At 42.2% G+C, this 15,366-nt stretch overlaps 1 protein-coding gene across 1 annotated transcript; it reads right to left on the reverse strand.

Annotated features, from left to right (window-relative positions):
- Nucleotides 1–335: 335 nt before the first annotated feature.
- On the reverse strand, nucleotides 336–14,718 carry NRBF2 (nuclear receptor binding factor 2). The gene is made up of 4 exons (XM_084210842.1): nucleotides 14,588–14,718; nucleotides 4,473–4,557; nucleotides 3,022–3,062; nucleotides 336–1,955 (listed from the first exon to the last, which is right to left on the reverse strand). The coding sequence occupies exons 1-4, from the start codon at nucleotides 14,639–14,641 to the stop codon at nucleotides 1,239–1,241; spliced, it is 897 nt and encodes a 298-aa protein (XP_084066968.1). The 5' UTR covers nucleotides 14,642–14,718; the 3' UTR covers nucleotides 336–1,238.
- Between the last annotated feature and the right edge of the window lie 648 nt (nucleotides 14,719–15,366).

The following is a 15,366-nucleotide window of genomic DNA, read 5'->3' on the forward strand; positions in this document are numbered from 1 at the left end:
CACTACACCCTAAAACACCCCTAGGGAAAGCCCCAGCTGGGCTCCAGGGCAGGGGCTGAGCCATGCAGAAGGGACACGTGTGAGGAGGCTGCATGGCCCTGCTCAGACCCAGCCTGCTCAGGGTGTGCAGGGCCCTGCTCAGACCCAGCACCCTCAGCACTGTTCCTACAGCTCCTGCTGGGCTGTGCCCCAGCAAATCCACGGAGCTGCTCTGCTGATGCTGCAGGGCTGGAACCTGGCTGTCAGCCAGGTCACTCCACAGATGGGCAAGGCCCTCTGAATTCATCCCAGCTTTCTTGAATTTGCTGGATGATGAACATGGAAGCTCAGCTGTAGGTGTATCCTAACACTTTGTACAAGTACTAATTTGTTCTTTATACTTACTTGGCAACATTTGTACAGATGTAACAGACAGTGTCAAAACACCTTGGTTTTTATTTTCCTATCCTTTTTGAATCAGGTTAAGCTGTAAACAATTTCTTTTTCAATCAAATACTGCCAGCTAGAATTACTTCCATTCATGCATCACTGAAAACAAAAAGGGTATTTTACCTTAAGTATAGATTTTTCATTTTAAACCATGTCACTTTATACAGAAACCAATAGCTAGATTCAATGCACCCTGATTAGTTATGTAAACAGATAACCCCCCAAAAAAACCCACATCGACAAAATGAGTAAGTTGGTTCCTTCATAGCATGGAAATTAAAATCTCTCCTGACTTGAGGTTAACATGGTCAGGAATACAGAGTGTGGCACATAAATCCATCTAGGAGGTGTATAAATTGCACTGTATCTGAATTAACAAAGTTATGCATAATGAAATGCACAGTTTAAATTCATGCTAGAAAGCATTTTTCAATATGAAGTGGCAGCCAACTGGCAACCATAACAGTTAAGTTCTGCACCATCATTTATGGCATTATAGATAACTATTACATATAGCATACTTAAAAACCCTGAAGGATTGTGTTACTTGAAACATTCTCCAGGCAGTCATTTGGTTTGAAACATTGGGAGAAAGACTAAAGAGATCACCATCTTATACCAACTATGGTACCTTTAACTTCCATGAAGTAAATCAGATATGATGTGTATTTCACAGTAACAAAGTTGCTTAATGCCTTTTCTCCAACAGTAGGATTGTGGTAAATGTTTCTGCCCTCAGATCACCATTGTCCTGGTGGCTTTCCCTTTTCTCAAGTTTGGGTAACTACACTGAGCACTTTTCCTGGTTTTTAACTATTCATCAGTCCTTTCAGTATATCATCAGAGAGTTCCAGCAGCGGGAGTTCAGGGGACGGGATGTCCAGAGGGGGAAGGTTGGGTATTGGAATGTCCTTTGCCTTCCCAGCAGTTGTTGCAAACTTCTGCCAAGTTGCAGCTGAAGAAGCAGATTCCGAGTGCTGCTGCAGACCCCACAACTCTGACTTCTCGACAAAGTCAGTGTCTACATCCAACTCCTTGTCTACTGGAGATTTTTGGAGTCTAGCCCTTTCTGCTTTTAACTGCTTATTCTCTCTCCTTAATCTCTCATTTTCAGCTACAAGAGATTCTATGAGCTGCTTCAAATCTGCAATTTTGGTTGCCTGCTCTTCTATTATTGTTTTGTCATCTTTTGGCGCTTTACTCCCAATACATGCTTCCACTGGCTCCTTTTTTTTCTGAAGCAGAAATAAAAGTGTATCTGGGTCCCTGTCAAAGACACCCCGAATATCCTGTGAGTGTTTCTCCGTGGAAGAGCTGTATTTCTGAGCAACAGGAACCAGTATGTTTTGATCATCAGAGTCTTCAGCAGATGGCCTGTAAGAAGTCTGAAGATGTGCGGCTGCTTCCTTGTCAGCACTCTGCTGGGCTTTCAGCTTTTCCTCCCTCTTTGCCCTTTTCCACCTCTCCTGGATGAGCAGTAACTGTTTCATATGACTATCCCTTTGTAATTCCAGTGATAGCTGAGCCTGAGTAAGAACAAGATTAAACAATTTAGTTGGTGATCCCTAATTGCACCCAAATATTCACAAACATTGAATTACATGTGTGTAAATATTTACATAAACAGCATCACTGCATGCCCAAAGGGGGGAGCTTTTGCTATTCAGACATTAAGTCCTACAGGAAGTGCTCTCTGCTTGTACCGGGCAACAGATTCACATATGTCAAATTTAGCATAACTACTGGTCTTTTTGTTTGTAAGTCACTGACCAGGCTACAACACCTCTGGGCAGAGGCACCCAGAGTGCCTGACCTATGACCAACACCAAGAAGGAAGAGATTCACTTGGCATGCACAGCTACACTCTGGCTAATCAATGCAAACTTTTTGGATGCTTCTATGATGGTATCTGTGTATCAATAACACCCAAAATGAAGCAGCAAATTGCTCCAAGGCCAGGTGTGGACCCAAATGATTCAGTCATATTTAATGAAGGAGGTGGCACAGTGATTATGAACTCACCTGGGTGAAAGACCATTTTTCTACAAGAATGACCCGTTGGAGCAAAGACAGATGTCTGATCCCCAAGGGTTATTTGATTTCATACTGGCTAAATTCAAAGCCTGCTGGTACAAAAGTACTGAGCAGACTACACTACTACATTCACAGATAAACTTGTGCGATGAATAAGAAAAAGTGCCAGGGCTGCTGTTCTAGAGATCCCCCAATCAGGATGCATTAAGCCAAAATGACACACTGTAGGTGAGATGCTTGGTTTTTTGTCTCAACAAAATACTAAGTGCCTCACAGATAAAGTTAAACATGAGACTAGTTTTGTCACATACTTGAAGATGTCTGGCAGACTAGAAAGTTGGAGACCTCTTGGATGGGTTAAGGTTTTTCTTGTCCTCGGAATAACTCTCTAGGAAGATTAGTATTACCACACTTGTGAAACGCCTGGTGCAGTTGCCAAGGGTTCAGAAAATTTTGCAGAGGCTAATGGCCAGGAGGGGTGTGATCAGACCCAGTGGGACCCATGGGCACACCACGGGGCTGTGGCTGGTTCTGGCAGCTGCTGTGCTCTGGTCTCACCTGCTCGGACTGGGTCAGCTTCATGGCATCGGTGAGGTACCCTGTGGGACAGAACATCATCCATCAGCACTTAGGGCAGGCTGGAAAACCTGAACACTCCCAGAAAAGCTAAGGAAAGCCTTCAGATCTGTGTGCTCAATCCCCACATAAAGGCAGCAGTTTAGAGGGAAAGTATTTATAAGTTAGTGGCTGGAAACACCTGCTGTTTTTCAGAAGTCTGAAAAAATTAGTGTAAGACCTTGTAATACACACTACACCCTTCCCATGGTATCCTGTTGGCTTGGGTCACTCCAGTTTGTTTTTAGAGCAGCAGCAATTTCCAGAAAGACTTAGAGCATATCTTACTAGTGCTGAAAATGACAATGTATGAGAAATTCTCAACCAAATTTGGAATAATGCAAGACAAAAGCAAAAAACATTCAGTGTATTTTTTGGCTTTTATCTTGGTATATGAAGTGAAAGAAAACAAAAAGTATGCATTTTAGAATATAAGTGCAATCCCTCATCACTCTGAGTATTCATAAATACCAAAGAATCTATTAAGTTTCTCACTTTATGGGGTTTTGTAGTATTTATGAATGGAGACAGAATGCCTGGTATCTAGGTTACTGTGTTCAGAGCAGCCACTTACTTTGTCTCCACACAAGCCCTGTCACTGAAAATGTCCTACTTGTTGCACCAGTTAAGACCTCCTTTCTTCTTCTGCCAAGTAGCTGCATACTGTCAGAGAGCTGAGGGATTCCAACACAAAAAATGAAGCAGGACTATTTAAATGGACAGGTAAACGCACAAGATCTCACAGAGGAGAGGCTGTCCCTGCAGTGTCAAGGTCTGGGATGCAATCTGCTGTTATGCTCGAGTTCTGGGGAGCTCTCCCCTGTTCTTAGCTGCCTTGATGCAGACATTAGGAAAGGGAAGTTTTGTAAGCAAACATTTGTCCTTTACCAACAGAGAAAGCACTGTGACCTCGCCTATGAAAGCAGTAAAGAAAATGCAAAGTATAAAGTGAAACTGGCTTAGAGCCAGGCACACAACTTCAGTCTGTGCATACCACAAGGTGTTGGCTTCATCTTCAGTCAAGAACTGCCTTCATAGTGATAATCACCCCCAATCTAAACAACTTTGGAAACGTCTGACTCTAGCTGCTCACATGAGAAAAAAAGTTTTCAAAAGGGTTCTTGATCTGGACTGAAAAACAAACTGACACTTTAAAAATACAAATTTTGCAAGTAACTTGACATTCTACTTACACAGAATTATAGAATCTGCTGAGCTGGAAGGGACCCAGCAAGACCATCAAGGCCAACTCCTGGCCCTGTGCAGGACACCCCAAGAATCCCATGTGCCTGAGAACACTGTTCAAATACTTCTTGAACTCAAGAGACAGGCTTGGTGCATGCAAATCTAGAAACTGATTTTAAGAGATGAAATGTGAGAAATAACCTACTAACCAGCAGCTTTTTTGTGACAAGAAATTGCTTCTTCATATTTCCCTGCTGCCAACAAGCGGTCTGCTTTTCTGCTTTGCTGGTGAGCCTTAAAATGAAAAAAAGAACATTACATCAGTGAGGGTTAATGGACAAATAGTTATACCTATCTTTAAAGTAACTGAAAAACCTGTACTGATTCCAATTCTCAGGTTTTTAGGCTCAGATTTTCACTCCTTTCCAAGCTTTGTAATTGGACTTTAATACTACCTTACAAGAGTCTCTACTGGTAAGAACTGAAGTTTGTTAACGCAGCAAAACTGGTGTGTACACAACAAAATACTTTTGAAGCTGTTCCTCAGAAAGCACACGTCCTTTTTTCTAGGCAGGCATTTACCATAGTAATGTAAAAAGAACACTAGGCCAAAAGAAGTTATGAGAAGTTGTAAGTATTTTGGACCAATCAACCTGGAAGAATGCAATATATTTGAATTGTGTTACATCTTACAGCTGATTTGATATTTTCTGCTGCCCCATGCCCAAGACATTTTGCTTCTTGGGTGAACAGCTTGCTTTTTTTTTTTGTCTGCAGCTTAAACCAATTAATGGTTGCAGCACAGCCATAGTTAAAAGTATCAAAGTCACGTTGTTGCTGTACAACAGTTGAATCTATATGAGTATTTGTAAACCACTAATGTAAACCACCAACTATGAAAGCAAACATTTGATGCAAGTATTTGCATATGCTTAGCGAGAAACTACTGCATAACCAGCACTGCAACATTCATGAAAGCAAGTCTTTTTTGTCATTACTACAAGACATGGATTTTATGGCCCTTCCTCCAAGACAAGCTGTGGAATGCGAAAGGCTACAAGCACTAGCTGGTGAGACTGTCAGTTACATACACTGTTCAGGACTGCTTTACTACATGTTGAGGTTGAAGTAAACAGACATCAGATACTGATACTTACATGGTACTGACATGAACATTCATTTAAAATACAAGTCCCAAAAAGCAGGTCAGTTTGGCATTTTTTCTGCCAAGTGGAGTTATGCCCTACAGTATTACAGTAAGTTCAGCGTTCTACCAGAATCTTAGCAGCTCTGACACCACGGAAGAGAATGACTTGTAGAGACAACACCTGTTTGGGCAACAGCTGTTCTTAAGCAATCCCTGGCAGTTACATCACTCCATGAAGACATTTGGCTTTCCTAAAACTGATTTCATATGCTAATATGGTGTGTTCTTAAAAAACCTAAACCACAGCTCCTTGATTCTTCACAAGAAATATTCTTTGTTATATTCTTCTTTCTCACCTTCACAGAATCCTCAGAGCATTGTTAGCACTTCCCCTTTCTTCTGAGGTTAAACAGTCTCAGAAAAGGAAGTATTTTCCTGTTGGAAAATCATCTGTTTTATGGCCTTTTTCTATGGACTCCTACAAACGACATGCCAGAAAGATAAACTTATTTCCCTTTGATGTGAACAAACAGTATCAGCACAGACAGAGCCATCTCCTTGGTTATTCCTGGCAGCTTGTCCCATTACAAATTAGCTATGTCACGGACATAAAAACACCTGAGCTAGTTCTTTGCAAAACAATTTTTCAGTAAATTAGTATTGATACAGCTGTTTCTGCAAACTGCATGGGCAGGTCTAAAAAAAACAGGGAAAGAGGAAATAGAATAGCCAGAGACAGAAGAGCTAAGAAAGCAATTCAACAAGTCAGAGGACAAGTTCCATTTACCAGTTTTTACATATAAGAATTTGAGTCCCATTGTTTTCAAACATTATTCATGTATGTTTTAAACTGCTGGAGTGTGATCTTACTCAAATCACTTAAGCACATGCAGAACATCTGAAGACATTCAGTTCTTATTTGATTGAGCAATTAAATTATTTCCATTCTCAATTAACTTCCAGTGAAGCTGAAGGGAGTCTGAGGAAGTTGGGCTGAACTGTAAATAAAATTAAGAGAACAAAAGTCCACAGATGTTGGCAAAAAAAAAATGACCTAGGGTCCTTTAATGACAAGGTCACAATGCCTTTCTTGCTCTTACATCAAAATACACATGTCAGGCCATCTATACTCTGAGGCAACAGAATTCCCAATGGAAACAACAGGAGCCACACCAGAAAAAGAGTTTTCAGCACAGCCCCGTGTGACAAAACTAGCTGTTTTGCAGTCAGTCACGGGCAAGGAATTCCTATTTTCCTATCTTTTCCTGAGAGGTTGACAAGAAAATACTTGCTCATTTATTCTAACCTATGTCTGTTCCAATTAGCTGATTGCGAAAAGACCAAGGAATTTCTCCCACTTTCATGTTAGCTTATTTATCAACAAGCAATTGGAAGAAATTAGTCGTGCTGTTTCCTAGCAGCAAGTGATGCTTGGAAACGGAAGTATCTGGATGCTTACTAGCCATTATCATGGATGAGCTTCTACATCTTGGCTACTGTGATGGTTTGTTCTTAGTGCTCAGTTACCCTCAGCCATGCAGCTTCCAACCATTGTTAGCACATCTATTTTAACTTAGAGTGGCCTGTGTCCCATTATAAAACTGGCAATGGAAGAACTGGTCCTCTGTCATAAAAAGATAATTCTCAAGTTTATCCCTGGTCTGATGTCATGCTAGAGGAAGGTATTTACACAACAGCTCTGGAGCTATAACGCTGGTTCCCAGCAGACAGAGGCAGGATTGCTTTGACTTTGGTCTTGTTTCTGTGATTACAGAAACACCTGCTTCTTGACTGTGGCAGGTTTATAGATCTGATTTCTCTTTCCTCTTTCACTTGCAGTGTTGAAATTAATGTAGGACGCGGTGTAGGAAAAATTATACTTTATTAAGAAGCTCTAGAATTGAAAAGGGGAAGCAGGCTGACAATTACTTTCAGATGTCCCTCCCAATAACCTGATGAGCAGGAATTCCCAGTAGGCAAATGGACAGGTGTAACAACTTGACTCTTGTAATAGGAAGCAGATGGGAGTGAAGGATGGCCAAGCTAAAAAGCTTTCTCACCTCACTCCAATATAATTGGTTCTTAAGAGATTTGGGTAAGTTTACTGTGTGATTTGAAGCACTCTGGATTAACTGGAGAAGGTAAGTGAGATATTTCTCCACACGCTCTGTAAATGTAGTTGAGATGCTGAAGGACAACACTTGCTTTAGTAAGTTTTACTGCTATTCTGGGAAGTGTTCCTATTTGATCTTTCCACCTGACTAGCCCAAATCATTGTCTATGTAATCTCTGAACAGAAGACTAAAAGCCCAATCAAATAATCCTCTAGAACAGCAGTGAGGGTCTCCTCTTTACCTACAGCTTTCTTAAACCAAAATTTAACACTCCACTTCTTTGTTGGTTTGGTTTTTTCCCCACAATAGACTAGATAATGATGTGACTGCAGGCTGTGAGAAATTGAGCCATAAGACCCACTTGCCAGACCTATTACTGTTCCCTCAAAGGATAAAGTAGCAATGTTTTCTTTCTAGACACAGCATACTTTTACAACTTAAAGGACTACCACAGTATGATCCTGGCTTAGGTTGTGGGGATAAGGAAGGAAAGCTGCTACTCTTCTCATACAACTCTAGTTGATGGTTAGCTATTATGGAAGGGAGCATAACAGGAAAAAAACCTGTTTGATTCAACAGTATAAAAATAATGTTTTTAAAACAAGGGCAGATGTAGTACACATTTTCAAACAGAGTAGGCCTACTACCCTCTCCTCAGAGCAGTCATTTGCCAACAGTGCTCCTGCAGCTGAGACAGGTAGGTTTTGTTTTTCTCTGTTCCACTAATGGGAACAGCTCTTCACTGGACAAAGCCTTGCACAAGATGTTAAGCTTACAGCCTTCTTAGTATATTACAAAGGACCCACCAGAAAAGGATGTGTTTAAATGGGATTATGGAGCACAGATTACAGCACTTTACTTAAAATGACAAAGGCAGGAAAAACCCAGCTGCTGGAATGATGGGGCCTGATGAAAGTTTAACTGCAAAGAAGTTTCTGTTTGTAAGTGTTTTAAGTGACACCACTGTTTGATGCTGCTGTCATCCATTTTATGTTATGGACTGTGCATACCAGTTATTCTTGCCAGAAAATATTAATACTTCTGCTCTCCTACTGCTGAAAACAAGGAGGAAGGTTGTTTTTTTTTTTTTTTTTGAGAGATGAGGGATCTGTTTTAGGATTTGTTTCCTTAAGGATATAGGTCAGATTTCTATTTTAAACAGTCAAAGCGCACACTGCATTTCTGCTCTATTATCCAGAAGAGTGCTAAGTGTTTTCCATGTGGGTGTTTACAGCAGCAGGTCACAAAGGGTGGGACAAGGTGGTGCACCATGGTTTTCCCCACTCCACACACACTCTGTCAGAGGCTACATATACAGAAGCCTCTTTTAAAGCCATCTTTCCAGGAAATTGTGAATTTAGAAAGATTTGAATATGTATGTCCTCATAGGCACTGAAAAAATGTAATGAAGAGAGAATACAAGTGCAAAACTTGATCTGAGAGGTTGAAGAATAAACTATGGCCATTCATTTACTAAAAAGAGTGCAACCTTGATCAGGGTGACTATGGAAACTGCTTGTATTTAGTGGCAGTTGCACTAAAAGTAAAAATAATAAAGAGTTGTCCTGTAACTTATGCTAAATAATGAGAATATGTTTGTAGTAAAACTAAAGAAATGGAATGGTGTAGTTTTACCAAGAGAAGCAAGCCTCCATTTTTAAATACTTGTATTCTGTAGAGAAAGATGACTAAAGATCACCCAAAAAACGGCAGAACCCATTGTGACTGTTCAACCAAGACCACTAGTCACATGTTAGGTCAATTTTCTGTTTTTGAAAGCCTGTGTTTAGCAAGGTTGACAGAACAATGACTCAACTGTGTAAATTATAGGTTAGTGTTCCTATAGAGCAAAACAAGTAAGTGACACTATCATGAGAATGTTGATGTTGAGAACACAGACCCCTGAGTCACTTTGTATGGAATTGTAAAGATGTCAAAGTTCACCTTGCATATAAGCAATAGTATTAGACTTTAAATATATGGGCAGACAAGCAAGCTGTTTAGGCAACCCTCATTAATTAACTGAATAGCTCTAATTGACTATGCCTGTGTTCCCAACCTATTCCAAATTTCAGATAAAATGGTTATGCTGAGTTCCTCACCATGCCAATGCAATTAAAAGATCTGGAATGAACCCAACTTGCATTCATACCGCTCAGGTTAGGTGGAGTCTTCAAAACCCCATCCAGGCAGAGCTGCAGCCCTTCCCCTGAGCACCTGCACCTTCATTAAGGTGTGGTATCCTTTTACGTACTGCACAGTCAAATCAACCTCATTCAGTTCCTTTTCATCCATTTAGTATGATAAAAGCACTAAATGCTCCAACTTGTTTTTCAGAGCTATTTTCAGACTCACAGAATGAATTAGGTAGCAAAAGACAGTGAGATTGAGTTCAGCCTGTGACTGAACACCACTCTGTCAATGAGACCATAGCAATGAGCGTCATGTCTGGTCTTTCCTTATCCAGGGACAGTGACTCCACCACCTCCCCAGAGCATTTTGTGTGCCTACAGATCTCAGCTGCTTTGGCTATGTCCTTCTTGTCCCCATATATAATGTGTCACAGCTGGTACTACACAAGTCTTGCTAACTGAAGGTTACGAGATAAGTGAGAGCCATTCCACTGCCCTGATAAACAAAACCAGCCTGGGCTTCTGTATGTAGCCCTAAACCATAAGGCTCAAGCTGTTACAGCAACTGAGCTACCTCTCAATAGGAGCATCTAAACCATTACAAAAAATTGTCCAGTAAACAAGCTTCCAAGAGCAACAATTTCAAAACAAGTGGGGCAGAAAGGCTTCAGCTGCACCTTCAGTCTGTCTCACCAGGCTTCTCTGAGATGGCTTCATCTGGGTCTTTAATCTGCTGGTCATGCTTACTCAAAGCTGAGCTCTGTGGCTTGATGACAGGCATGTAAGGCCAGTGTGACACAGCGGAAAGGCACTGCTGGTAGGTGCCCAAACAGCACAGGTACAGTGAGGAAATAACACCTGTCAACCAGCCATTGCTTAGTTAATTATTCTCTTGACTGGGAGCTGCTGCAAGTTGTTTTATGTGCCACAAGGAACAGTTTTGTGTTGTGCTTTTACAGCAGTTACATGCCTGCACACAACATTGTCCAGCTTTTCCAAGGTGGCTTTTACTGTCTGGCTGGTATGCTGCTGTCTCTGTGGATTCACACCTTTTGGTTCTTCCACCACTGTGGTAAAAACAGATTTTGTGTTAAGCATGTCTATCTATTGATACTTTCCCTTTTGTTACCTTACAAGCTTGTTCTCTGTAACTGGACTTCAGAAATGAGTGCATCTGCCTTGTTTTGGTTTCGTTTTACACTGGAAGATCAAGTCTAGCAGCTGTCAGGTTAAGACTGAAAAAAAAAAATCAAAGAAAACAAATGGGGTTCTATGGATGTTTCTATAGATTAACATAATATTCCTGGTTTTCCAATGAAAATAACAGAAGTGCAGGCTGGCATTAAGTCTCAAACACATTAGCATGTGTGGTTTAAATTCTCTGGTCTCTAGTGAACTTCTGTAGATGTTTTCTATTTTCTCCTCCTACACTTCCATGTTGCATATTTATTCTGCTGTTATTTTGCCTTTGTGTGGATGTAGTATTACCTCATTTTGAAATAATTAAGTAAACCATTGATTGGCTTGCACTGGAATGGTTGCTACTGATGGCTAGCAGCATTAATATTAAAGCCTTTCATTGTATGAGATTCTTGGAATACACATTTTGTGCTGTTCTCACTCCGGCTATTGGTCTGTGCTTTCTGGTTTTCACTAAAACAGCAGCTCTTCAAGCTAGGTCCTTCATACTTCAGGAAACTTAAGAGATGACAGATATTAACCCGATTTTGAGTTGTATTTTATTATAAACCATATAAATATTACTACCTTGCAGGAAGAATACAAGGTAGAGGTGGTATGGCTCCTTAGCTACAGGACAGTACTGAGCTGTGAAAGTAGAATCTGCAGAATTATTAAGTCCTGGGTGTCAAACTCTGTTTAAGGAGCAATTTCTAGTCTCTTCTTGAGATTAATACTATTTGCCTCAGTTTTACTGTGTTACTTCCAAGCTTTGGCTGGTCAGCAGTGTGTGGTTGTGCTTCTTGTAACTTTTGCTCCTACACCTAAGGGTAAAATTATGGCTGGATGTGGGATCAAAATTCTTTGCCTAAATCAGAGGGCAGTAGGAAGTGTCCCATTGGCAAGCAGCACAGAGAAGCTCTCAAGATGATCTGTAAAAACATGCAGTGTTCATAGAAGACTTATCTTATGCTTTTACAGTGTAAGTTTTAACTTGTAAAAAGAATGTTGAGATGTTTTTGGTCTAGATTATGTGTGAAATAAGTAATCAGCTGGTGTATGGCTGCCTGCTGGTGCAGGGACTCCACTTGCTTCATGCTGGTTTTAAGTTCCATGGCATAACCTAAGAATTTTTTGTGTGAGGTTGAAGAAGACTCAGTTCCATATTTATTTTAGGGAAATGTATCTTTCAGAAGTTTCAGAAAAAGAGCATAATTGAAACCAGGAAAATATAAGATATGGCATTAAAGTGTGAGGGGCGGGGTGTGTTTGTTTGTTTTTGTTGTTCTTGTCATTGGTTTTGTTTGTTTGGGATTTTCTGATGGTCAGATCAACTGGCCAGGAAAATCAGAACAGTATCCATGCTTCCCCGTAACTAAGACTAGATCCTCCAATCCACTATTAATGGACAATTTTTACAAGACAAAGCAAGATTCAAGTACTGTGGCAAATTCTAATGAATTGCCTTAACTGATGGAAAATCAGTTTTGTGAAAATTGTCAAGAGGGAAAATATCTTGTATTTAAACCATTGATAGCAGTTAAATAAGACTAATGATTACTGTATCCAAAATCACTTTGTAGTTTAGGTGTTGGGTGATTTGGTGGCTTTGCTTGGTTTTCCTTTTTTTTTTTGGTAGCTTTATTTTCCTCATTGGCATATTTAGAAAAAGTTGTGCTTTTCCAGTTCACTGGAATTAGATTTAGGTAAGAGAAGAAATTTATGGGAAAAGAGAGTGCAGTAGGTAACACTGGATAGTATCAAAAACTTAAATGAACATCCTGATTTTGGAGGTTGGCACCTTCCCTGAATGATGTCACTCTGAAGGTCCACAGCAGAGAGGGGCTGTGAACAGAAGAGCTTTGCAGAACTGCAGTTACTCCTTCCTGTTCATGTCCTTGTAAAAACCTAGGCATGATCTAACCATGGTACTGTAGCCATTCAACCCTTTTATCATGAGGAGTTTCCATGGTGCTTGACACAACCTCAATGGATGTGTCACTCTCCTGTATCTGATGGTCCATGACTATATTGCACAGCAGTTGCAAGAAAAGTTTTTGTATTTCAGGCAGTAGAAACATATTCACAGGCAAATTCATAATTTTGTGTATGAAAGTGTGTAAAGCAACTCTTTTTCCTGTATCATCCATTACATCCAGAAGTGTCTTGACCTTGTCAGCCTGGAGCTAGACAGGCATGGTAACTGCACACTCCTATTGTGGTTGCAAGGTCATAAACCAGGCTTTAGTCACAGTCATGTCACTCCTATAATCCTTCTAAGTGGTCTCAGTAAGAAACATTACTGACTGGTGATATTGCCAAAAAAGTTGCTACTTTCAGACATTTACTAGTGAATATACAATTATAATTTTCTCTTTAGAATCTTATGCACTACTATCTACTTTTTAAAGAGATTTTTACAATATCTGAGAAATAGTTATAACTATAGCTATAGTTTAGCCCACCTGCTTTACCATGCTTTAAGTTTGCCTGACTTTAACCCCCTGATATCCACAGGTTACAAGAGCTTTCTTATTTCCTGCTGTTCCTTATTTCAATTAGTCTTTCAGTAGACAGAGTAAAAAGTGCGACAGTATGATGCTGATATGCCCAGAGTGGTTCTGCACCATTGCAGAACCTACAGATCTAAATAGCCATCTTCCTACTACACTGTCAGCCCTAATTCCATAGGTGGTCTGCAATGATAGTTGTGTAAGTCTTTCTGAAACTAGGGAGAGCAACCTAGAAATACCTGATTGACTCTGTAGGCAGTGATTGGTCAGGGCTGACACCATCCTGGCATAAATAAGCTTTGGTTAAAACCTAAACTGACGCAAGTCTGAGGTTCGCATGGCAATGTCTAAACAATTCCTGGATCATACTCATTCCTGGAAGCAAACAGCTGTATTCTCAGTGTGCTGCCTCTGGCTAACTGGACTGCTGGACCAAAACTTGTTTTCTCAGGGAATGCTCTGTGTATCACCACATAGCCAAGCTAGAGCTTTGGTAAAACCCACAAGGCAGCAGAGAATTAACTCTTCTTGACCTAGATATTGTATATATAGCAGAGACCTGCCAATTCAGACTATTTAACATCTGATTAGCTTTTGTGAAGAAGCATTTTTTAGACTATCTGTGTTTCAGTTAAAGTTCCTTAGAAATTAACTTTAAGCAAAACAATTACTGATTTAAGGTTTTAAAGCATTTCACCTTTGGAAATTAAAGGAAGCACTTAGCCAGTACTAGGCCCTGACAAGCCTCTAAAACTCTTTAAACCCTCACGGTTATGGCCTGTGTCATCTAAACGTTTCCTCTAGACGCTTCCTTCCTGAACTGCCCTTGTCCCTCGCTTTTGCAAGGCGATGTCCCCACACCTCTCCAATCTAAACAGGCCACGACACGCACCCCGGCCTCTTGCCCTCTCGCCGCGCTCCGGGCACGGAGCAGCGCTGTCCCCGGCGGGGCCGGGCCGAGCGCACCCCGCTCCCCCCCGGAGCCACCCCCGACCAGGGACGGCCGCAGGGCCCGGCTCCCGTCCGGGCAGGGCCTGACCCGAGACCTGAACAGGTGTTTGGGGGGGAAGAAGGGCGGCAAGAGCCTCTTCTTCTATTCAGGTCGCGCCTCCCCGCCTGGTCACCCGGGAGTAGGAGCCGAGCGGTGTCACCCTCTCCCCGCTGTCTGAGCGGCGGGGAGCAGCGGCGGCACCGGCTGATCCGACGCGTCCTCCCTTCCCCTCCACTCCCCGCGCTCACCAGGTTGAGGGGCCCCTCCATCACTTCCATGGACGGCGGGGGCTGCGGGCACATGGGCGAGGGGCGCTCGCCGGTGCCCCCGGCCCGGCCCGGCGCGTCCCGGCCCCAGCGCGGGTTGTAAACACGGCGGCCGCTTCCGCCCTGCCCGCGAGAGCCGCGCGCCGCATCGCGAGACTTTGGGGCCGCGTCGCCGCGGCAACGGGCGCCGCGCGCGCCTCCCGCCCTGAGGGCGGCAGGAGCTGTCTGAGGGAAAGTCGGGAATTAGGAGGGATTCCTTCACCGTTCCCATAAGGGTGTGCCAGCCAGCGAGGGCGAAGACAAATAAAGGAAAACATCACCTTCCTTGCCTCTCGGAGAAGTTAAGCCCTAAAATAGGGAAGAAAAAAAGAAGAGAAAAGAAAATCTTAGAATCATAGGATATGCTGAGTTGGAAGGGACCCATCAGGATCATCGAGTCCAGTTCCTGGTCCTGCGCAGGACACCCCAGAAATCACACCCTGTGCCCGTGAGCGTTGTCCAAATGCTCCTTGAGCTCTGTCAGCCTTGGTGCCGTGACCACTTCCCTGAGGAGCCTGTTCCAGTGCCCAACCACCCTCTGGGGGAAGAACCTTTTCCTGATATCCAGCCTAGACCTCCCATAACTCCACCTTATGCCGTTTTCTGGTGTCCTGTCAGTGGTCAGGAGAGTGAAGAGGTGAATGCCTGCTCCTCTCTTTCCTCTCATAAGGATGCTGCAGGCCGCAATGAGGGCTCCCCTCAGTCTCCTCCAGGCTAAACAA

This window comes from Fringilla coelebs (genome assembly GCF_963513975.1).
Source record: "Fringilla coelebs genome assembly, chromosome: 8".
Lineage (NCBI taxonomy): Eukaryota > Metazoa > Chordata > Aves > Passeriformes > Fringillidae > Fringilla > Fringilla coelebs.